Source organism: Perognathus longimembris, chromosome 5 (assembly GCF_023159225.1).
Source record: "Perognathus longimembris pacificus isolate PPM17 chromosome 5, ASM2315922v1, whole genome shotgun sequence".
Lineage (NCBI taxonomy): Eukaryota > Metazoa > Chordata > Mammalia > Rodentia > Heteromyidae > Perognathus > Perognathus longimembris.
In genome coordinates, this window is record NC_063165.1 from 47,521,479 (window position 1) to 47,546,288 (window position 24,810).

Below are 24,810 nucleotides of genomic sequence, written 5' to 3' on the forward strand. Positions count from 1 at the left end.
GGCTTAATGCTGGCACTCAAACACTTGAACTACCCTTCCACTTCTGGATGTTTTTTTTCAGGTTAATTGGAGATATGTGTCTTTTGGATTTGTCTTCCCTAGCTGGCCTCAAACCTGAGTTGCTAGGATTATAGGTGTATGTCACCAGCACCCAGCTTTCATTACCTTTTTTTGGATTAAGGATATATATATATATATATATATATAAATTTCCTTTTATATCAAAAACATCTTTTATTTTAGATCTGCTTTCTATACTTATTTTAGCCCCTCACTTGGAAATCCAAATTATTCTATTGAAATGATCTATGAACCACCAAAACTTGCTGCCTCAGACTTCTAAAAAAATTTTATGAGTACAGTTTCTTCTATAGAGGTGAAATGCATTATAGTTATACATCAAAGAATAACAAAGGGGCTGGGGATATGGCCTAGTGGCAAGAGTGCTTGCCTCCCATACATGAAGCCCTGGGTTCGATTCCCCAGCACCACATATACAGAAAACGGCCAGAAGTGGCGCTGTGGGTCAAGTGGCAGAGTGCTAGCCTTAAGCACAAAGAAGCCAGGGACAGTGCTCAGGCCCTGAGTCCAAGCCCCATGACTGGCAAAAAAAAAGAATGACAAAGCTCACCATAAGTGTCCATAAATACAGTTTGCTATAACTAGAGGTTTTGTTTTGTTCTAGATAGATAACTATGAAAAAAAAGCACCAGAATTTCATGCCTGGAATCCTAGCTACTCAGGAGGCTGAGATCTGAGAATCCTGGTTCAAAGCTAGCTCAGGCAGACAAAACTGTGAGACTTTTATCTCCAAGTAACCAGAAAAAAAGCCATGAGTACAGGCTCAAGTTGTAGGAAATCAGCCTTCAGTAAAAAAGCAAAGTGAGAGCACAAGGCCCTGAGTTCAAGTTCCAGTATTGGTGAATGCATGCATGGGCGCACACGCACACATGCGCCCATGCAGGCACACACAGACATATACCCCATAAGATGAAAGTTTAATATAGGTAAAACAAGATAAATATTAGGGGATTTCATGGGAGAGTGAAAAAATTGATGTGGCATTATCTACAAACAGGTATAAAGGGGAAACTGAAATTATGTTTATGGCTAGATTGATTGGAAAAGAGAAAAATCTAGAGGTATTTTTATTTTCTTGGAAAACATTTTGTTTAAAGTGTTAAGAGAAAAAAGAAACATACTTAGGATTCAAGACAGCCAACAAATACCACACAAATTATTTTTAAAATTTAATACCTGCTCTTCTATTTCCTGATAGACTTTAGGGCTTAAAAGTCCAATGAGCTGTCTAAGCTCTTGATTAAATTCTGTCCTGCTTTCTTGTTTATTTAATAGATTTATAAGTTCTGAAACAGAGTAAGAAAATATACAATTACCAATAAAATATTTGTTAGCTAATCAGCATTAATTTGAAGTTTAAAATCCTGGCTTGAGATTGAAAATTCATTTGGAAATGAATACAGTAACTCTAATCATATGGTTTTCTGTTTTCTTTTCTTTTTTTTTTTTTTTCTTGAGACAGAGTTCCACTGGACTGGCCTTGAATGAGAGCTCTTCTGCACAACACACTTGGTATCTCATGACATTTCTGTTTTCTTTTCTTAAAAACTTACAGGTCAAAGTGTCTATCCAGAAAGTACATGCTCACTTGTGAAATCTGATACAAAGAGGTATCTAAGCAATATCTTTCATAAAAAAGCAGGTAACCAAAATATCTTAAAGAACCCAGATATGTTCTGATGTTAAGAAACTAACCAAAGAAAGGGTAAAGGATTAAGGTAAAATTGCAGAACTGAAAAATATCTGGCACAACTAGAGTTCAATTATTTTCTCTTTCTCTATATTCTTCTAATACATAAAATTAAAATGTCCACAAATAATTGTGTAAGTTACTAAAATGCCTTCTAACCATCAAGTAGGACTAAAAGGCTATTCTAATGTTTAGGTATTAAATGCATGCATCATATATAATTAATCGTATATTAAATATATTTACTGAACTAGAAACATGGTTGTTGATGATAATGAATATAAAAAATATTAATGGCTTTGGTGGGCAGGATAAAATTTAATGTAACTTTGATAGTTGTAAAAATATACTGTGATATTCAGAAAATTATCTTTTTTGTTGTTGTTAGGCTTGAACTCTGGGCCTAGGGGCTATCCCTGAACTCTTCAGCTCAAGACTAGTGCTCTACCACTTGAGCCACAGGTGCCACTTCTGGTTTTCTGGTGGCTAATTGAAGATAAGAATCTTCAATGGACTTTTCCTGCCTGGGCTGGCTTTGAACTGCAATCCTCATATCTCAGCCTCCTGAGTAGTTAGGATTATAGGCATGAGCCACCGGCACCTGGCAATGATCTATTTTTACATGTTTCCAGTTCCTCTATCTATAAAATGAATGTAAGAGTATCTTGTATGACGATTATAATAAATATTTCAATCATGTGGAATATACAGAATAGTGTACTCTATATAGTAAATGTTCACTTATATTAAAGCTATTATACAAGAATGAAAATTTCTTTTTATACATATGTGTTTGATTTTGAAGGTAAGGAAGATTTTGTTGATTTTACTGGAATGCAGTGAAGAAATTAAAGAGTAACTTAAATAACCTATATAAAAATCAAAAGTATTATCAACTCCTCGAGCCATACTAAAGCTAGTCTCAATTAAGGCTGATTACTTTGGCCATCATTTTACCACATATCCAACATATAACGTTGTCAGAGAGGGAGCAAATATTTATCACAATTCTATCAACAAAATATATGCGCTATATTTTGAAATGTGAAGGTGGCTTGATTATACAAAAACTTTATTAGGAACAATAACTGTTGTACTAGGATTTTTACCTGTTTAGCTCTGTTATAAACTTTTCAAAATATAAGAATTTGTATTTTTACAAACCATCAATAAATTTTTTGTTTTTTGAGAATCCCAAGAAATGTTATGTCCTACCTTTGTGGCAGGAACTTATTCGCAGTAAAATCAAAATTTCCTGATGAGATTCAGCCATCAACAGTAGGAGCTTTGCAGCAGTATTTCTTATGACTGGACTAGGAGTTGATAAAAGCTTGAAAATAAGTTCATCTAAAATGGAATGCAGTGTTTTTCCTCCTATTTTGAGTAAATCACCACTATCAGGAGAAAACGAAAAAGTGCAATCCATTTATGCATAGTTATCACAATGAACTGACAAGATTCAGAAATGTGATGTCTGTATATAGCCCAAAGAAAATAACCACTTTTTAAAAACATACATTAAGAGGTTGGAGATTTAGCTCAGTGGAAGAGCACTTGCCTAGCAAGGGCTGAGTTCAGCCCTCAGCTCTGAAAAATAAAACAAACAAAAACAAAACTAATGACAACAAATCCCCACATATTAAGTCAATGCTTATTGTGCCATGATAAGTTCACCAGAAAATGCAAAGCAGTCAAGTTGTCTTAAGGAAACCTGCTATCAAATTGAGTAGCAAAGAAAAATCTATACGGCTGGGAATGTGGCTTAGAGGTAGAATGTTTGCCTACCATGCATGAAGCCCTAGGTTTGATTCCTCCATACCACATAAACAGAAAAAGCCAGAAGTGGTGCTGTGGCTCAAGAGGTACAGTGCTAGCTTTGAGCAAAAGCCAGGGACAGTGCCCCAGGACTGGCAAATAAATAAATAAATAAATAAAGAGCTTTAAAGCAACAATAAGAACAAAACCACAATGCAGAGCAATTCGCTAAAAGTTGTACAGAGACTGTAAATTTATCCTCCCCCTAGGGTTTTTTAACTAACAACTTGATGTTGTATTTTTGATGTCATGACAAATTATCTACATCTTAGAAAAACTTAAAAAGAGTAACTGACTTTACTAATTCCCCTAAGGAATATATGATAGTGGTGCATATCTGTGTTTGACTATTTACTAGTAAGGTATTTTAAGTTTCACAATAGAAATAGCAGACTGCCAATCATTCTTGCTTGAGAACAATGCAAACTGTCTCAAACAGCTGCCATCTGTGACTTTATAAGACAGTGGCCTATTTTTTTTTTTTTATTGAAATCTGGACCTGAATGCTGTCCCTGAGCTCTTCAGCTCAAGGCTGGCACTCTACCACTTGAGCCACAGCACCACTTCTGGCTTTTTCTGTTTATGTGGTGCTAAGGAAACAAACCCAGGACTTCATGCATGCAAGGCAAGCAGTCTACCACTAAGCCATATTCCCAGACCCCCTTTATTTCTTAATAGAAAAAAATTTCCTAATGTATATTCTTTACAGTATATTAGCAAATTATTTTCTACCTTCCTTTGATAAATCTACTCCTTAAGTCTTTCTCAAATTCTTACTTGGATTTGTAAAACATCTTACAAGTTTCCTTACTAATTAATTGAATAAAATTGTCAATCACTTAAACTTGATATTACTAGTGACATGGTTTTAGCTTTTTGAAAATTATACTTTAGCAGAGACCAAAATAATTCTTTTTTTTTTGCCAATCCGAGGGCTTGAACTCAGGGCCTGAGCACTGTCCCTGACTTCTTTTTGCTCAAGGCAAGCACTCTGCCACTTGAGCCACAGCGCCACTTCTGGCCGTTTTCTGTATATATGGTGCTGGGGAACTGAACCCAGGGCTTCATGTATACAAGACAAGCACTCTTGCCACTAGGCCATATCCCCAGCCCCAGGCCAAAATAATTCTAAGGAAAAAAGAGACTGTACCCTAGTCTAGTCTACATAGAAAAAAATGTCAATGTTGAGAGACTTTAAAGGTTATTCAATCAAAATATGCAGGAATCTTGGTAGCACCTGTTTCTGATCTTGGCTCTTATCTATTCCTTGTGCCAGGGGTACTCACCTCTTTCCTTCCCTACTTTGTCATTACACTATTCAAAAGCAGGTCAAAGTAAGTTCATTTCAAAAAGCCTCCATAGTTGTGTTCTAGTGGTTCATATCTGTAATTCTAAGCTACTCAGGAGATTGAGATCTGAGAATCACAGTTTGAAGCCAGCCTGGGCAGGAAAGTCTGTGAGACTCATCTCCTGGACACCAAGAAGTGGTACTGTGGCTCAAAGTGGTAGAGTGCTAATCTTGAGTGAAAAAGCTCAGGGATAGTGCTCATACCCTGAGTTTAAAAAAAAAAAAGCTTCCATAGATAAAGCTATTCCAATCTGATTACTTTTTAACTCTATATCCCATACAAAGTTTATACTATATGGCAATACCTTAGTTGAACAGCTTTTAAACATCTAATTTCCTAATCACTGTTATCTTTCTGCTTCTCTTCTAATCCAAACATTCCTGTTTCTACTTCCTCACCTCCTATTCATCTCTCAAATGGCTACATCTGGCATTCTTCCTCCTTACTTCACTGTAAAAGTACACTGGAAAAGTGTACTTTATCAAAACAATTTCCCAATTATCAAATCACACACACACACACACACACACACACACACACACACACACACACGTATATACCCTTCTAAATACTTTTTTGCCTAGAACTATTTGTACCTAATATTCTACCACCTAACTTCTGTGATACTTTGTTCTTCTGGTTTCTCATTCTTTTTTTTTTTTTTTTTTTTTTTTTTTTTTTTTTTTTGGCCAGTCCTGGGCCTTGGACTCAGGGCCTGAGCACTGTCCCTGGCTTCTTCCCGCTCAAGGCTAGCACTCTGCCACTTGAGCCACAGCGCCGCTTCTGGCCGTTTTCTGTATATGTGGTGCTGGGGAATCGAACCTAGGGCCTCGTGTATCTGAGGCAGGCACTCTTGCCACTAGGCTATATCCCCAGCCCTGGTTTCTCATTCTTTACCCCTACATTTTTTACTATTCTTTTTCAGATTTCTTCATTGGCTCCCATTCCCCCCAAATGCCTTAAAGTTTATTCCCCAATATTCAATTTTCAACCTACTTATTTTCTCAATCTATTTATATTTCTCACTTAGCTGTCTATAAAGATAGACTAGATAATATGACAGGTAAATTTCTAGCTTACTAATAAATGGCCAAAGTATTTTACACTAATTGTGCTTCTTGACATTCCACAAGCAATGAATATGAGATCCACTTCTTTTGCATAGTTTGCAACACTTTGGTTAGTGGCTATATTTTAGCTATTTAACAGGTTAGTGTGTAGTGGTATTTCCTTACTGATTAATGATGCTGAACAAACATCTTTTTATGTGCTTGTAAATCATATATCTGCTGTAATGAAGTATTTGTTTTGCTCATTTTCAAGTTTTTTTTTGTTAAATTTTGAGAGTTCTTTACATATCCTAGGAACAAGTACTTAGTAAGTGAAGAACATACTTTCAAAATTTTAATGATCTTTCTCTCTCTCTCTCTCTCTCTCATAGCAGTTTAAAGTCAGAGCCTTGTGCTTGCACAGCTTTCTTACTTAGCTGATACTCTTACCAACTGAACCCCATATCCCGTTCAAAGTTTGCTGCTTTCTTTGAGGATGGAGTCTTGAGGACTTTCCTGCCTTGGCTGGTTTGAAACTTGACCCTATTGATCTCAGCCTTCAGAGTAGTGAGGATAACAGCTATGGCCCGCTGGCACCCAGCTGTGAAGACTTGTTTAAATCTAAGCAATTTCTTATTTGGCAGGTTTTATTTATCAGCAGTAAGGTTTGAATTTAGGACCCTTGTACTTAGTATTATTTTTGCTCAATTCAAGATCTAAGGGTTTTCTTCTACTTTCCTTCAAGCTTTGTATTGTAGGTTTTATATTCTTGGGCTGCTTTTAGGAACAGTAGGGGAGACAAGATATATTACTCTTTAGTCCATGCTGCCCTAGAACCCATTATATAGCATAAGCTGGCCTTGAACTCGTGATTATCCTGTCTCATTATCTTGACTACTAGGAATGCAGATATAGTATCTTCATACCCCACTCACAGTTTAGGTTTTACATGTAGATCTTTGTATATTGATTATTGATAGCCAATATTTCCCATCATCATTTTTTTGTGTGGCAGTGTTGGGGCTTGAACTTAGGGCCTGAGTGCTGTCCATGAGCTTTTTTGCTGAAGCACAATGCTCTACCACCTGAGCCACAGCTCTACATCTACCTTTCTGCCATCATTTGGAGATAAGAACCTCAAGTACTTTCTTGCCCAGGCTGGCTTTGAACCATATCCTTTGAACCAGATCTCAGCCTCCTGAATAGCTCCTGAATAGGCTTACAGGTATGCACCACAGCGCCCAGCTTTTTCTAGCATTTTAAAAGTCTGTCCCCTATCCTCACTGAATGACCTTCATGCTTTTCTTTTTTTTCTTTTTTTTTGGCCAGTCCTGGGCCATGAACTCAGGGCCTGAGCACTGTCCCTGGCTTCTTTTTTGCTCAAGGCTAGCACTCTGCCACTTGAGCCACAGTGCCACTTCTGGCCATTTTCTGTATATGTGGTGCTGAGGAATCGAACCCAGGGCCTCATGTATACGAGGCAAGCACCCTTGCCACTAGACCATATTCCCAGCCCCTTCATACTTTTCTTGAAAATCAAATTTCTATATATATGTGTGAGTCTATTTCTGACTCTTTTCTATCTCACTGATATATTTGCATTCTTCATAGTAACATTACATTGTTTTTGCCAGTCCTAGGACTTGGACTTAGAGCCTGAGCACTGTCCCTGGTTTCTTTTTGCTTAAGGCTAACACTCTACCACTTGAGCCACAGCGCTATTTCTGGCTTTTTCTGTTTATGTGCTGAGGAATTGAACCCAGGGCTTCATGCATGCAAGGCAAGCACTCTACCGCTAAGCCATAGTCCCAGCCCCATTACATTGTTTTAATTACTGTAGTTTTATAAATAAGTTTTAAAATCAGGTACAGTTCTCATAATTCTTTATATTCAGTTTTGGTTAGACTATTTCAAATCCTTTGTGTTTGATTGGGATTATGATGTAAGGTAAGATAACATAGTATATATTTTTATTTATTTACACATTCTTTAGTTTTTGTTTTGTTTGTCCTTTATTCATTCTCTTTTCTTTACTGCCTTCTTTTGGATTATACATGTTTTTTCTTTTTCTTTTTTTGCCAGATGTGTACAGTTGTGAACTCAGGGCCTGGGTGCTGTTCCTGAACCTCTTTGTGCTCAAGACTAGACCACTTGAATCACAGTGCTACTTCCAGTTTTTCAGTCAGTGATTAATTGGAGATAAGAGTCTCACGTGGACTTTTCTTCCTGGGCTGGCTTCAAACCATGATCCTCAGATCTCAGCCTCCTGAGTATCCAGGATTACAGGCATGAGTCATGGCACTTTGCAGGATTATGCATTCTGAATGATTCATTTTTATTACTTTTTATTACTGTTTTTACCACTTTGATTATGGGGATAGGACAAGCCTTTTGAATGAACCTTTTGAAAGTATACAGTTTTCATCAAGTGTGGAAAAATTTTACTCATTATTTCTTAAGTATATTTTTCTGACTCTACTACTACTTTTAAAGTCTTTTTTTTTGGCCAGTCCTGGGCCTTGGACTCAGGGCCTGAGCACTGTCCCTGGCTTCTTCCCGCTCAAGGCTAGCACTCTGCCACTTGAGCCACAGCGCCGCTTCTGGCCGTTTTCTGTATATGTGGTGCTGGGGAATCGAACCTAGGGCCTCGTGTATCCGAGGCAGGCACTCTTGCCACTAGGCTATATCCCCAGCCCCATTAAAGTCTTGATTATACCTATGCAATGCTGCTTAATATAGTCCCATAGCACATTGATAGGCTTTGTTTCTCTCTTTTTTTTTTTCATTTTGTATAGTTGCTATTGATTTATCCTAAAGTTCAGTAATATGTAATGTTAACTTGTTGCTAATACCATCCGGTATACTAATAGTTTTCACTCCTACAGGTTCAGTGGGGGTCTTTCATCATATAGATTTCTTATATTTTGCAACTGTATGGAAAACAGTTGTAAGTATACCAATGATCTCATTTATGAATACCTTATCCTTGCTCATTTGCATGCTTTGTACTTCTTTGCATGTAAAACAATGTGAATTTTAACTCATTTGAGCTGATCAAAGATTTTTTAAAAACTGGGAACATTTGTAAAAAACCAAATTACCTATGCTCTATAGCACAGTCATGACTGCAAACCTATATGTCATTAGTTTGCAGCAGCTGTAAGAAATGATCACATTGGAATATTAGAAGAAAAAAAAGTGATCAAATATTTTATGTGGCACAAATGGGCTTTTCTCATCCTTTCAGAGCCAAATCAAAGCACAGCCGTTTTTGCTGAATTTCTTGTATTTGTATACTCTACAATTTATAAAAGGTATTTAAAACTGTAGGTAGCTTTAGAAACTCTATACAGTTAAGGGACTTTTTGAAACATTTTGATCCTTTTAGGCCATGCTTTGATGATTGATCTGGATGATCTTGCATTGCCATGGTTGCTTTAACTGCTTAAAAAAACAAAACTAAAGACAAGAAAACAGACAAGACAGACAAGACAGACAGGCAGAGGAAAGGAGGGAGGGGGGAAGGGAGGAAGAAGGAAGGAAGGAAGAAAGGAAGGAAGGAATATTGTATTGGTGGCTCACACCTGTAATCCTACCTACTCAGTAGGGTAAGATCTGAGGATCGACATTTGAAGCCAGTCCTGGCAGAAAAGCCCCTGTGTGAGTCTCTTATCTCCAATTAACCACCCCAGAACTGGAAGTGACTCAAGGGGTAGAGTGCTAGCTTGAGCACAAAGAGGCTCAGGGACAGGGCCCAGGCCCTGAGTTCAAGCCCCGGAATGGCAAAAAGAGAAAGAGAGAGAGAGAGAAGAGAGAGAGAGAGAGAGAGAGAGAGAGAGAGAGAGAGAGAGAGGGAGAGAGGAAGAAAGAGAGAAGAAGAGAGAAAGAAAGAAAGAAAGAAAGAAAGAAAGAAAGAAAGAAAGAAAGAAAGAAAGAGAGAGAGTTGTAGCCTATACTAGGGATCCATGCCAGGCATGCTAGACAAGTACAGTATCATTGAACTAATCCCCAGACCTCTAACTGCCTTCTTTGTGTAGTTTTATTCCTTTATCTTTGCTCTATTGCTACCAGAATAACAATTGAAACACAGACCATTTTCACCACTTAAAAAAAAATCTGTCATTACCACTGTCTACCATAACATTAAATTTTCTTTTTTAAACTTAATTATTTTAAATTTTTTACCCTTAAGTAACTGTATAAGGGGGGTTTCAATTCCATGTCAGTTTGGGAGTAAAATGCATCTTGATCAATGTCACCTATTCTTACACACAGATCAATTTTTCATGACTTCTCCACAGAACTTCCTAGCTACCTCTGATACTAAACTTTCTCAGCAACAATGAATTGTCTCCAGTTTTCACTGCAAACATAAAGTTTTTTAATCTCTCTAATTTTGTTTATGTTGTTATCTCTACCTAGCTGCTTTCTCCTCCTTCCCTGGTCAATTTCTCATGCTTAAAGTTTCATCTTAGCCATTACTTTCTCTAGGAAACATCCTCCTCCAGTTTAGCTTTCAAGCACTTGAGCATAATTTTAACACTGCAACCCAACACAACGTAATACACTTAGGATGTCTCTTTCCCTCTACTGTTAGTTCTTTGAAGATCAGGTTTACATTTAAATCAGCTTTGTAAATACGATGACGCAGTTCTTGCTGAACACATAGTAGTTAGTTACTTACTATACATATTAAAGTAAAAGAAGGAAAGAAGTAAAAGTATTCAATAAATACATTCTGTCTTTATGTTATAACCTGAAGGATAAGATAGTATATTACCTCTTTTATATTCCTAGCATTCACCACAATGCTGAACTTGTTTGCTAAGTAAACATGTAAGTCAGCATTTTATTGGTTTTTATTGTGATGTGTTTGTGTGTGTGTGTATATGTGTGTGTTGGGTTATTTTTGTGTGTGTACATGCCAGTACTGGGGCTTGAACTCAGGTCATGGATGCTGTCCCTGAGCTTTTTAGTTCAAGGCTAGTTCTCTACCACTTGAGCCACAGCCAAAAACTTCTAACTTTTTTGTTTTTAATGTTTAATTGGAGATAATAAATCTCATGGACCTTCCTGCCCAGGCTGGCTTTTGAACTGTGATTCTCAGATCTCAGCCTCCTGAGTAGCTAGGATTAGAGGCATGATCCATTAGCACCTGACTTTCAAGAATCTTTTTTTTGTTTGTTTGTTTTTGGCTAGTCCTGGGCCTTGGACTCAGGGCCTGAGCACCATCCCTGGCTTCTTCCCGCTCAAGGCTAGCACTCTGCCACCTGAGCCACAGCACCCCTTCTGGCCGTTTTCCATATACGTGGTGCTGGGGAATCGAACCAAGAGCTTCATGTGTAGGAGGCAAGCACTCTTGCCACTAGGCCATATTCCCAGCCCTCAAGAACCTTTTTTAAAGAAATACTAATTTCTTTTTTCTTGGATCAAAATTTGGTATATGATCTTCTTTCTGACATACCAATTTGATAACAAATTTCCAACCTTTTACAGTATTTTTCATTAACTTTTTCTGAAACAATCATAGCAGCGATTAAATATTACAGACAAGTCACTTGTAAATTTTTTGAACTGGAAAAAATTGGTAAAAAGCAGTAACATTTTCTAAAACTAAGTTACCTATTAATCCGTAGTATATTCTCTAGTAGACTCATGACTGTAGATCCTATTTGAACATTGTCGGTTTGCATTAAGTGTAAGAAATGACCACTTTGTAGCACTAAAAGAAGAATTAAGAAAAGAGTAATTAAAGCAAATATTCTATAATAATACAAGTTAGATTTTTAACCTTTGTTCGGCAGTTCTGGGATTCGAACTCAGGGCCTTGAACTTGCTCAGTTTGGTTGCTTGACTAGATAGAGCTCTACCACTTGAGTCATGACTCCATCCCTGCTTCTTGCTAGTTATTTTGGAGACAAGAATCTCATGTACTTTTCTGCCTGCTTTGGTTTTAAACCAACATCCTCCAAATTTCAGCTTCTTGAGTAGCTAGAATTTTAGGTGTAAGCCACAGAGTAAATTTTGTTCTTTTAAAAACAAATTTTTAAAAAATGATCATCTGCTAAACTCCCTAGCTTTCTATTTCCTAAAATCAAGAATTCAAGAAGTAGGTAACTTTAAGTAGCCATATAAAAGAGTTAATCTGTAGTCAAGGGACTATCTATAAATACCAACCTAAGAATTTATTATTTTTTTAGGCTGAAAGTAACATATCCCAAATCCAAATCCTATTTTCTAGAAAAAGATTTTGCTGAATAAATAAATGGACTAATGATTAAAAAAAATTATTTGTTTCACAATAGATCTGAAACATGAGTTACAATCTTTGAAACAAATTATTTTTCCTAACCTGTTCAAATAATGAATACTTATCTCAGATTTACTAAATAGAAAAATCTGAGAAGAAATTCCTATTTTAGCAATATTACCTTTAAAATAAGGCTTATATTGACAATGCTAATTAAAGCTGGAATATCCAAATGGATTTTTTAAATTGTGAAGTTATTTTAACATAGTTTCACTTCATCATGGTTATCTGTATAATTTATAAGGCATTATTTTTAGAAAAAATACTCATCTATTAGCAATGGACTCTACAATGTCTACCAATTACATTAAAATCATATTTCTTACCATTCTGTATGAGTTGAACATGGCCTCCCAATAGCCAAAAGAGAGAATCAGTCACAATTTGGAAAAAATGCAGTAGTTCACCTTTTTCTTCACCCTTAACATAAAAGACAAATCCTATTTATTTATTTATTTTTGCCAGTCCTGGGGCTTGAACTCAGAGTCTGAGCACTGTCCCGGCCATATTCCCAGCCCCAATTTGTTTTTCTGTAATTTGCTATTTTTCAAAAAGAATTGCTCTAGGAAGTCAGAAGACTCAAGTGCTGGATATAACAAAAGGTAGTATATGAGCTTATAGCCTTTGGTTTCTTATTCTAGAAAATTATGGTTGCAGTATATTTATTAATACTCTACCTAATACATATGGTTGTTAAATAGATAAAAACAAACATCTGTGTTTACAAATGTTAGTATGTAAGGCACTGTTAATAGAGCTTCCAGTTCATTTCAATGACTTTAGGAGGGCAGAAACCATGACAACTGTGTCTTCATAATAACTGTCAACAACAAATTTTCAGTCGATATTCATTCAATAAATAAATGGTGATTTGGGTGTTTTTTTTTCCCCTCGTGGAAATTAAGGTGAGGAATTAGTATTGCCAAGGAAAAGTAAGCACAGACCATAATGACAATTTTTTTTCTGTCATTTGGCTTGTACTTTTGGAAATTTACGTATAGACAGACCATTAAAATTATCTCTATACTAAGTGTTTCTACTACAGCACAATAGCAGTAAAAATTTATGAATCATTTGACTATTCTTTACAATAATGTATTTTCTTCCTATTATTCTACCAAAGTTAGAGAGATACTTATGAAAAGATATATGCTTTTAACTTAAATATAATAAATATCCTCCCCTAAAAAACACCTAAAAACAAGAAATGCCACACTTGGAATAAGAATTCTTAGCATGGTAAACTGCATTTGTTACTTTCATTCAATGGCACTTCAGAAATGGCACGGTAATTCTCACTGTTAATATTAAAGTCTGGTGCTATATTTCTAGACTTTGTACTTTCTTTCTTTCTTTTTTTTTTTTTTTGCCAGTCCTGGGCCTTGGACTCAGGGCCTGAGCACTGTCCCTGGCTTCTTTTTGCTCAAGGCTAGCACTCTGCCACTTGAGTCACAGCGCCACTTCTGGCCATTTTCTGTATTGTGGTGCTGGGGAATCGAACCCAGGGCTTCAAGTATACGAGGCAAGCGCTCTTACCACTAGGCCATATCCCCAGCCCAACTTTGTACTTTCTTAAAAAGCCCTTCCAAAAATATTACCCATAAATTCAGAGCTCCTGACAAAGGTTAACAAAATTCATCCTCAAATCATTTCAACATTCTTACATATTGGTAGTACAGTCAGAAAAAAAAAATCAAGTTCAACACCATTTCTCATAGTGCATGTGTTTCAACTGATTCCAATTGAATCTTATAAATATGCAAGTATTTATTTAGAGCTAGTGCCTTTCAAATGCTAGCGAAAATGCCAGAGAACTGGGTTACAATTCTCTGCCATTGATATTGCTTATTCTCAAGTCAGTATATTTCTCTACTTTTGTATTTTTTTTTTTTTTACATTTAGTTCCACTCTTTTTTTTTTTTTCTTTTTTCTTTTGCCAGTGCTGGGGCTTAGACTCAGGGCCTGAGCATTGTCTCTGGCTTCTTTTTGCTCAAGGCTAGCACTCTACCACTTGAGCCACAGTGCCACTTCCAGCTTTTTCTGTTTATGTGGTACTGAGGAATTGAACCCAGGGCTTCATGCATGCAAGGCAAGACTGCTGAGCCATATTCCCAGCCCCTTAATTTTTTTTTTATTTAACATTGTTTTAAACTAAAAGTAGAACTATCTTAGATTTTTATATAAGAAGTAGCTAGGATCTTAACCTACTTTATTAGCCTGGGAATTCTTTAAGCACAAATCAGTATAAATGCTTCATTTAATCAAATGTCCTAAAATGAAACATACAACATGGTGGTAATTCTGAGCCACTTGTGTCTTTATAAAAAATATTAAAAATTATCAAAAATATAAAAAGCAATTGGTTAAAAGTCTAGAGTACAAGCAAAAGCACAAAAGACATGATTGTGAATGGTCATAGCATTAATTAAGCCAGAAAAACAAATACTGGATCTGAAGTTGACAGAATAGTGATTACCAGAGGTTAGAGAACAAGGAAATTAAAAAAAAGATGGCAGAAAGTTGATCAGCAGATACTCTGGGTATTCTATGGTACAATAGGATCATATAGATAATGATAATATAGCTTGAAAAAAGGATTTTGAGAATTTGTTTAGATGTTTTAGTAGTGGAATACAACTACTTGTATATCCTTGAATGAAGACCAGTCCTCCCTATGTATAGCTTTGGGAGTGACACACGTGGTGAGGTGAGGGAAGAAAAGAATACCTGACCTGGGGCTAGGGATATGGCCTAGTGGCAAGAGTGCTTGTCTCGTATACATGAGGCCCTGGGTTCAATTCCCCAGCACCACATATACAGAAAATGGCCAGAAGTGGCGCTGTGGCTCAAGTGGCAGAGTGCTAGCCTTGAGCAAAAAGAAGCCAGGGACAGTGCTCAGGCCTTGAGTCCAAGCCCCAGGACTGGCCAAAAAAAAAAAAATACCTGATCTGTCAGTCATATGGGCAAGTCAGCCCTGCTCATCACTGGGGTGACAGATGTCACAGCCAGCTTGCCTGTATATCCAAAGAAAGGATTTTGAAAGTTTTCACCACAAACAAATGAAAAATGCATAAATATTGTAAGGAATCTGTAAAAAAGGAAAAAAATGGATATGACAACTGAAGAAACAACTAAGAAAGACAAATCATTTAACTAATACATGAAAAAACATCTATTACCATAGAATTGTTACATGAGACATTGAAGAAAGTCATGAAGTTGAAGACAGACCAATAGAAATTATCCAAACTGGAGTAAAAAAGAACAAGAACAAAAATGAATAGATTTTCAAAAACTTGGGAGTCCCAAATGGGAAAGAAAGGATAGGAAAAAATATCCAAAGAAATAGTGGCCCCAGCTGGGAATATGGCCTAGTTGCAAGAGTGCTTGCCTTCTATACATGAAGCCCTGGGTTTGATTCCTCAGCACCACAAATACAGAAAACAGCCAGAAGTGGCACTGTGGCTCAAGAAGTAGAGTGCTAGCCTTGAGCAAAAAGAAGCCAGGGACAGTGCTCAGGGCCTGAGTCCAATCCCAGGGCTGGCAAAAAAGAAAAGAAAAGAAATAGTGGCTCCAAATTTTCTTCTCTCTTCTTTTATGTCCATTATGGGGCTTAAACTCAGGGCCTGGGCACTGTACCTATGCATTTTTGCTCAAGGCTAATGCTCTTCCACTTTGAGACACAGAGCTACTTCCAGTTTTCTGGTGGCTAAACAGATGTAAAAGTCTCATGGACTTTCCTTCCTGGGCTGACTTTGAACCGTAATCCTCAGATCTCAGCCTCCTGAATAGCTAGGATTACAAGCATGAGCAACTGATGCCCAGCTCCAAATTTTCTAAATGTGAAAAAAATATTAATTAAGATATAGGAAGCTCAGAATACCCAAAGCAAATAAATATAATGAAATGTACACCAAGATTCATCAAAGAAAAATTGCTGAAAACCAAAGAAAATAGGAACATCGTAAGGTAGTCAAAGATTTTTTTTAAATGGATTATACACAGAAGAAAATAGATAACATAGTGAGTTCAAGGCCAGCCTAAGAGTCATAATGAGACCCTGTCTCAAAAAAACCATAAAATTATTTGGCTATAAAATCTAAGTAAACACAGACCTTAGTTGCATTGACAAAATATGTTTGCAACTGTCTTCCCAAAACTAGAAAAATTTCTGCAGCGGATGGAAGTAATTCCTTGTAGAATTCTTCTGAATCTTCCCCTGGTTCTAAGCCCACACAGCAATGGCTGAAATAAGAACATAAATTTAAGTTAATATACATTTTCAGTTGAACGTTCAAATTTCTTTCGATACTGAGCCTTAATCAAAATATTCAGCATTGTTTTGTTGACAAGCCAATTAAAAAGGTTCTTGGAAATCAGTCTAACTTTTTTCAGAAAAGTAAACTGTGGTGTGGATTTTTTTTTGTATTCAGTTCTAGTTTAGTTCTGAAAACCAACATATCATCCCTTTAGGAAATGACTCTTGGCTCATAGTAAGGAGAAATGCATCAAGTTTTCAATGAACTAGCTACAATCATTCTAATGCCATAAAATATACTGCCTATATTTCTGTTAGCTGACACATGCTAGACATCTAGTAACTGAAAATGCCTAAGGTAAGATTAATTTTCTGTAAAAAGATATGGAACCAAAAACTCTAACTGTATATCAATTCTACTTCCCAATAGATTGATATTCTTGAGATCTGTAAATTCAAATTACTGGGCATGGGTAGCTCAAGCCTGTAATTCCAGTTACTTTGGAAATGAAGATAAGGAATCATAGTTTGAGGTCAGTGTGTGTATAAAGAAGTTCGAGGGACTCCAGCCAAACCAATAGCTGTTTATCATGGCCTGTGGTGGTTTTCTGAGCCACATTGGAAACACAAAGGCTGCATTGCAGATCATGCACTTCTCATCCTCAGCTACGCAGAGAAGCACAAGTAGGAAGATCACAGCTCACGCCAGCCTGGGCCTAAAGCAAGACTCTATTGTTTACAGAACATTAAAAAACAAACCATATAAAAATTATCTGCTTGTATATTCAGTAAAAGAGCAAAAACCTAATCATAGTTGGAGTACTTATACATTGAAGATCATTTAAATAGGGCTGGGGATATAGCCTAGTGGCAAGAGTGCCTGCCTCGGTATACCCGAGGCCCTAGGTTTGATTCCCCAGCACCACATATACAGAAAACTGCCAGAAGCGGCGCTATGGCTCAAGTGGCAGAGTGCTAGCCTTGAGCGGGAAGAAGCCAGGGACAGTGCTTAGGCCCTGAGTCCAAGGCCCAGGACTGGCCAAAAAAAAAAAAAAAAAGATCATTTAAATAAACAGGTCTTCTTCTTGAACTTGAACATGAAAGCTACTCCCTGAATATAAATTGAATATATTCAGAAGTTTCAATAATAAAAAGTATTTATATAATAAAATAATACCAAAAATACTAATACCAAAGAGCCCCAACCCAATAACAGATTGCAGTCTGATAAGTACTAATACTTTAATTTTTTAAAAAATGTGCAGACACTGATGAACAATTGATAACTACATAATTATTGGGAATGCTAAAAGCCTACCTGGCTAATGCTCACATATATCAATTTTTATTTTATCTTTGATTCTTAAATTCAAAGACTATTTTGATAGCATAAGTGCAATTATGCTCAATCAACATTGTCATTAATGTATCTAATTAGGAAAAAAAGAATTTTTTTTTGCCACTTTTAGAGCTTGAACTCAGGGCCTGGGCACTGTCCCTGAGCTTCTTTTGCTCAAGGCTAGTACTCTACCACTTGAGTCACAATGCCACTTCTGGCTTTTTCTGTTTATGTGGTATTGAGGAATTGAACCCAGGGCTTCATGTATGCTAGGCAAGCACTCTACCACTAAGCCACATTCCCAGTCTGATAAGGATTTCTTTACTTCAGAAAACCATTAATCTTGAAAATTAATGTATGAAGTGTATTGATATACATTTTAACTGTTCTTTGTAACTATGCACTTTGAATTTGTCCTTTAGTAATAGCTGAGTAAGCAGATTAAAAAGTTAGGATCACTGTAGTAGAGAAACTTCATTACAATCAAAAGGCTAGTTGAAAGAAAGCTAAAATAGAAATAAAGTTAATAAATGCACACTGTCAGTTACTTTAGCTTAAAGTGGCTCAGCACTGAAAATATTTTTTGTTGCCTCCTCTTAAAAATGATTTTGACCTTAAAAATTTTTAAACATGGGGGCAAATATGTCTCTGAATTTTATTGACATGGATTGACATAATAAATGAATTTGAAGAAACAATTTCTTTCTGTTCCTCTACAGTACTTTGCTTAATTATATTTTGGCACCTGTTTCATTTAGCTTGTGTCACACATTTACATAACTGCCACCTTAGTTTTTTTCATTTCTTCAAATATTTTTTGAGTCAACAGACAGTATATTTCCCACTTGGGATTCAGTGAAGAGAAAAACAAAGGATAAGCACAGAAGGAAGTTTTAGACAATCATCCCTGGGTTAAAAACAATACCAAACAGTATGAAATAAAAGTATAAACAAAACCTATCATAAAAGTTCCAACTCGTGTTAAGAGGATGAATAAAAATAAATCAATTGTTGAAATGGAGAATCAAATACAAAAGTCCTGAAGAATAAGTTGCCCTATTGCTTCATTTTACCTTAATATCTGTGTAAGTTGGGAAATGGTAGTCCAACCACCCTGGATTCTAGAACAATCTTGACTGAGAACCAAGAGGCAATATTGAACAAGATCATAACAATATATGTCTTGTTTAACTTTCTTCAACTCGGAGCTTCCTAAAGGTGTGTTTATTATCTCTAAAAAAAAAAAAAGAAATAGATATATTCATTTAAACTCAACACATGTAATAGCTACTTAAATTTTTATACATGGAATAGTCATGAAAAAGTGTATCAAGGAAAAAAATCTAGTGTATTAGTATTAAGATTTTTTCTAAACACATCATAAAAACTGCTGAAACTATATCCAAAATATAGCTTTTTAAAATTAAAGTCTTACTCAAATCACAACATTATTTTCTTACCTTTTAACTTCAACAATACAACAGGGACATTCTGTTCAGGACTATTTGCAACTTCAGCAGCTAGAGATAGGATCCTTGGATCTGTACCTGTTGGCTTCATTTCTATCACCTATAGTTTAGGTGATAAGATCAGAAATAAAAGGTTAAATGACCCTAAAATATTAATTTTCTAAATGGTGTTTGGTATATAAGGCCAAAATAAATGGAAATTTTAGCTTGTCTTGTTTGAGAAGTATGAGTGTGGTGGGTTTTTTAATTTTTTCTTACAGGAAACTGTTTTTCCTAAACTGCAAATCTGAAACAGTTCTAGATTCATATACCTTCATATGGCAGTTATAGGAGATACTGTAAACTCAATGACTTTTCATTGCCTTCATCTACACAAGTTTAAAAGAGAAGTCATAGAGAACTTAAGTGTGCAGAAAGAAAAGAGCTAATGTGGCAGACCAAAGACTGCCATCCTTTCAGAAGTCTGCTTACAAAGCTGGCCCTTGGCTAGCATCTAGAATGTGAATTTAAGGAGGCTTTTCATTTTCTATACGAAGAGTAGTTCACTGTTCCTGTTTATAAAAATAATGTGGTTTATGATGAACACCTGCTTTCCTTTCAGAACCTGAAAATACTAGCTTATAAGTAGCAGAGAGTTATCTGTATGACTTTTATTAGTCTAATTTCCATTAATGTAATGAAATATCTGAGGCTGAGTATTGCATAAAGAAGTTTATCTAGCTCTTTAGTTCACAGCTATGAATAAGACTATATAAATCTGGAGTTCTGTGATCCCTATTAACTAATCACAGAATCTGGGAGTTGTCTTAAGGAATTTCCAACACACCAAGCCTTAAAAGTGTTATTATATTTTTTAAAAACTAAATTATTTATAAATAGTATAGTCAATAAAATGAATTCTGAAATTTTAAAAGTCCACATCTAAGTAAATTTGTTGCTAAAACTTTCATGTTTGACCATACAGTGGATTATAAATATAATCCCAGCTAATCAGGAGACAGAGATCAAAAGATTATGACTCCAAGCCAACCCAGGAGAAAAGTTAGCAAGACCCCCATCCCAGCAAATAAAGCAGGCAATGGGAACACTTGCCTGTAATCCCACCTATGCAGGAGGCATAGGTAGGAAGACTATAAGAAGTCAGCCCTTGCCCCCCCCCAAACTAAACAACAAACACCATACACACACAAAAAAAACTAAAATAGAAAAGGAGTAAAGGTGTGGCTCAACTGGTAGAGAACCTGTTTAGCAATCCCAGTAGCACCAAAAAGGGGGAGGGGGAGGGGAAAGGGAGGAGGGGAAGAAGGAGGGCTTGTAATCCTACCTATGCAGAAGCTGAGAATGGAAACATCACAGCTCAAAGCCAGTCCCAGCAAAAAATTTAGTCAAACCCCATCTCAGAAAACAAGCCTGTGTGGTCCAAGCTATGTTTGGAGACTGTGGGTAGTTGGACAGTAGTCCAGGACAATCAAGCAAGACCAGAAGACTCAATCTAAAAAATACTGGGCTAAACACAGCTCAAATGGTACAGTACCTGTGTAGTAACTGAAAGACCTTGAGTTCAGATCTCAGCTCCCAAAATAAAACAACTCTCTAAAAGCTAAAGAGCTGAAGGCATGCCTCAAGTGGCAAAGCAGGCACAAAGTTCTGTATTAAATCCCCATTCCACACACACACACAAATGTTTTAAGTGGAAACTCCAAAAATCAGGCATAGTGGTACATATCTGTAATTCTAGCACTAAGATTTGTGAGTTTGAGGTGAGCCTGGGCTACACAGGAGTTCTGAGTCAGCCTGGGCAAATTATCAAGACCTTATCTCAAAAAAAAAAAAAAAGAATTAAAAATTGAATTTAATGTATCTAATTAGAATATACCTTTCTTCTAATTAATAGAAATTAACATACAAGTACTTATAATATCAATACCACAAGTTGAATTCTAAGTGTTTCTAAATGCATTATCCTATTTATTCTTCACAATGGGATGAAGAAGCAGTTTTCTCTTTTTTTTTTTTGCTGGTCTTGAGGCTTGAACTCAGGACATGGGCTCTGTCCCTGGGCTTTTCTGTGTTCAAAGCTAGCACTCTACTACTTGAGCCACAGTACCACTTCATCTTTTTCTGAGTAGTTTATTGGAGATAAGAGTCTCATGGATTTTCCGGCTCAGGCTGGCTTCGAACCACAATCCTCAGATCTCAGTTTCCTGAGTAGCTAGGATTACAGGTGTGACCCACCGGCGCCCAGCTAATCATCTCCATTTTGCAGTGAGAAAAACAAAACTTGAAGAAGTTATGAAACTTAAAATGGCTCTATCAGTGTGTGGTAAATGACATCTGTCAAATCAGATCAGGCTGACTATAAAGTCAATGATTTTAATTACGTTTTTTATACTTCCTCCCATGAAAACAGTAAACATATAAAACATACTCAACAGATTACTTCTCACTTTTTTAAGCTATTATTCTTCATAACTATAGTAATACTTTATGTTGAAGAGTTGGCTACAAGTCATACAAAAACCATCCCTTATTAGGTGATATATAAATCATTAAAAAGTTCACTGAAAATATTTTGAAGAAAGCCCAGTAAAACTACCACATATTAGGCACAAAACTTTGTAAGGGAGTATATGATTTTAGGTTTTCCAAAGGCTACATAATGCTATGCATCTTTTGTAAGAGAGCTTCAAAATATGTTTTATCCACCCCTTTTACTGGAGATCATTCAAGTTGTATGTTATTGCAGGTCACAATGCAATGAGTGTCAATGTTAGATGAATAGAGTGTTCTTGTAGGCTATATTATACTATAGCTGAATCACAGGATATATATATTTCAAATTTTGATTAGATTGTACTAACTTTTCTCTGGAGAGCTCTATTCTTGCCACCAACAATGTTTTAGAGTGTTCAAATTATTATGTCTTGATTTCTGCATGTTTTTACTTTTTGCCAACTTATTAGATGAGTAATGGTAGCTTTGTTTCAATTTGCATTTCTTTGAGTATCATTTTCACTAGTTCTTGGAGTGTGTGTGTGTGTGTGGCTACATACCTGTATTGGGATTTGAACTCAGAGTCTTGTGCTGAGTTTGATATACCTTCTGTTCATACCCCTTAGTGTGTGTGTATGTGTGTGTGCATGTGCATGCACACTAGAGTTTGAACTCAGGGAGCTGAACTTTCTGCTTGCAAAGCAGGGGTTCTACATCTGAGACATGCATGCCTTCTGTGCCCTTGACCATTTTTTAATCTTGGTGCTCATTGGTTGGGAGCATGACTCAGGTAGAGCCCTTGCCTAGAAAGCTGAGACCCTAATATTAGACCCCAATATTACAAAAAAAAAAAAAGATAGTAACAATAGTAATAACAACAATAATCATTCAGAGAGCTCTATGTGCTATGAATTGTTCTCATTCCATGTGTTAACTCTTTCTATTGCTTTCACAATTCTATGGGATAGTTAATATTTTCCCCAAATTTTAACAATAAACATATGTAATTTTGAAAAGTTTGACTGGTTTGCACAGTTACATTTAGGTAGGAAGTAGGATCTAGAGACCTGGTGGCAGGTCTTTAGGCCCCAAATACTACTATGAAAGGGTCTATGACTATAATACAGAATACATTGAAAAGGTAACTGTTAGACGAAGAGGTTGAGGGAGAAAAAAATAAATAGAATAATAAATGGACAACTTTGTCTAGTGTGGATTTGCAAGTTAAAGCACTACAGTCTGGTTATATACCATTAGAGAAAAAAAAAACCCAATCATTTGTTATAGCAACAATTTGTTGAGTGCTTCTCTTCTAATACAGAATTTCCTCCACCTTGACAATAGATTCATTACCATGAACAAGGACAGAAAAGATGACAATCACTAGTCAAGTTATTAATGCTATTACCCCGTTGCCAGCTCCGGCCTCAGTCTTAGCCTGGATCTTTTGGGAATCACTTCTCCAGGCTGTGCCCTTCCTTTGCTGCCTCCACGAAGCACTACGATGGAAAGAAATGAAAGACACCGATGCAACGCGGTCACCACGGATCTAATCGTCCGTGGGTTCACACTTCGCACCCATCTTTCCCCTCCCACTGCCAGTCCAATACACCAGCAACCGGCTTTAGTACTGAGTAAGCAAAGAGAGGGACATTGCCCGGGCAACGGCGGCGCTTCCGGTCACAGCACCGAGGCTCCGAGCTGAGGCCTCGAGGCCGCGGGCTCCAGACTCGGCTTCGGCCCTACCAGGCCTCAGGCGAGTCACTTGGGCCTAGTTCCCCACACCTCCGGCCTCAGTTTCCACTCAGATTTCCACAGACAGAGCGTGGCGCAGGCCGATTCTCTCGTGAAGAGGTCCTACACGGCCCGTTTCAGTTGGTCCGGGGCGTCTTTGCCGGGCCACGGCCGCAGGCCAGTTACCTCAGCCGCCCTTCGGCTTTGCACCAAGAGGTTCCCCCCCACTCCTCTCCCGCCGCGCACCTCTGCGTGACGGCCTCAGCGGAGCGTGCGCGTTGCGACGCGCGCGGGAAGAAGGCCCCGGGGGCGTGGCCGGGAGTCTCGGAGCCAGGGGGCGGGGCGTCCTTCGCCAGGCAGCCAATCAAGATGCGAGGAAGGAGCTTGTGCGTCGGGCGTGGGGCGGGGTCTGTGGCGGGCTCTGGGGACCTGCTTTGCCCGTGCAGCTGTTTCAGGCTGAGGTGGCAGATGGTAGCGAAGGCGGAGTCGGAGCCAGATCCTGAGGATGAATGGACCGGCGGGACTGTCGCACTTGGACCGTCGCGAGCGAGTTCTCAAGTTAGGCCAGAGTTTTGAGAAACAGCCGCGCTGCGCCTTCCATACTGTGCGCTGTGAGTTTGGGGAGAAGAGTCAGACTCCTGAGTGGGGGTGTGTGGGGGCACAAGTCCCTTAGCCCCTCTTAATCACCCAGAGATGCGGGTTCCGCGTGAACTGCCACCCCTGCGTGGAGTTTTAGGGGTCCTTACAGAGAGCTGGCGCCCAGCAGGTGTGGGTAAACTCTGGGTAGACTCAAGTGAGACCTGCAGACTGTAAGGGAAACTTGGAGTGGATCTGCAGGGTGACTGAAGACTAAGAGGACAAAGTGGATACTGAAGTGGAAGGAAAAGAAAATGATAGGGTGACAGAATAAAATATCAAATAAATGCAGGGCAAAGGGAATGCGAGGCTTATGGGACACCACTCTCCCTCACCTTTGGCTGGTGAGGTTCTTATTTAGTGTGTTCTGGTAGAGTGTCACTTATCTCAATTAGTCTGCATCTCATATGGACCCCAATTTTCACTATCAGTTATAGAGTACTAATGAAGTATTGGAATAGGTGCTATTTAGTTCTTTTATTTGGATTTGCCTCCCCAGGATTGCTACCTTTTCGTTTTCCTTCTGCCCTCTGGAACTAGTTTTAAGACATAGATTTAAGTGTCTCTTTTGTATTAATAGCTGGTTG

The 24,810-nt window shown here is 37.5% G+C and overlaps 2 protein-coding genes across 4 annotated transcripts in view; one reads left to right on the forward strand and one right to left on the reverse strand.

The window, feature by feature from the left end:
• Nucleotides 1-23,857, reverse strand: part of Iqcb1 (IQ motif containing B1) — a 37,069-nt gene extending 13,212 nt beyond the window's left edge. The window contains exons 1-9 of one of the 3 annotated variants that reach the window (XM_048346738.1): nucleotides 23,834-23,857; nucleotides 23,262-23,352; nucleotides 19,352-19,460; nucleotides 18,965-19,124; nucleotides 16,410-16,539; nucleotides 12,621-12,714; nucleotides 11,607-11,706; nucleotides 2,987-3,165; nucleotides 1,258-1,367 (exon numbers count right to left, since the gene is read on the reverse strand). In XM_048346738.1, the coding sequence (XP_048202695.1) occupies nucleotides 1,258-1,367; nucleotides 2,987-3,165; nucleotides 11,607-11,706; nucleotides 12,621-12,714; nucleotides 16,410-16,539; nucleotides 18,965-19,124; nucleotides 19,352-19,451 (873 nt within the window). In that variant the 5' untranslated portion in view covers nucleotides 19,452-19,460; nucleotides 23,262-23,352; nucleotides 23,834-23,857. The other 2 variants (XM_048346739.1, XM_048346737.1) reach the window with 2 other exon arrangements.
• A 159-nt stretch (nucleotides 23,858-24,016) lies between these two features.
• Nucleotides 24,017-24,810, forward strand: part of Eaf2 (ELL associated factor 2) — a 36,773-nt gene continuing 35,979 nt past the window's right edge. The window contains exon 1 of the mRNA XM_048346746.1: nucleotides 24,017-24,198. Coding sequence (XP_048202703.1) covers nucleotides 24,093-24,198 — 106 coding nt within the window. The 5' untranslated portion in view covers nucleotides 24,017-24,092. The remainder of the gene's footprint in view (nucleotides 24,199-24,810) is intronic.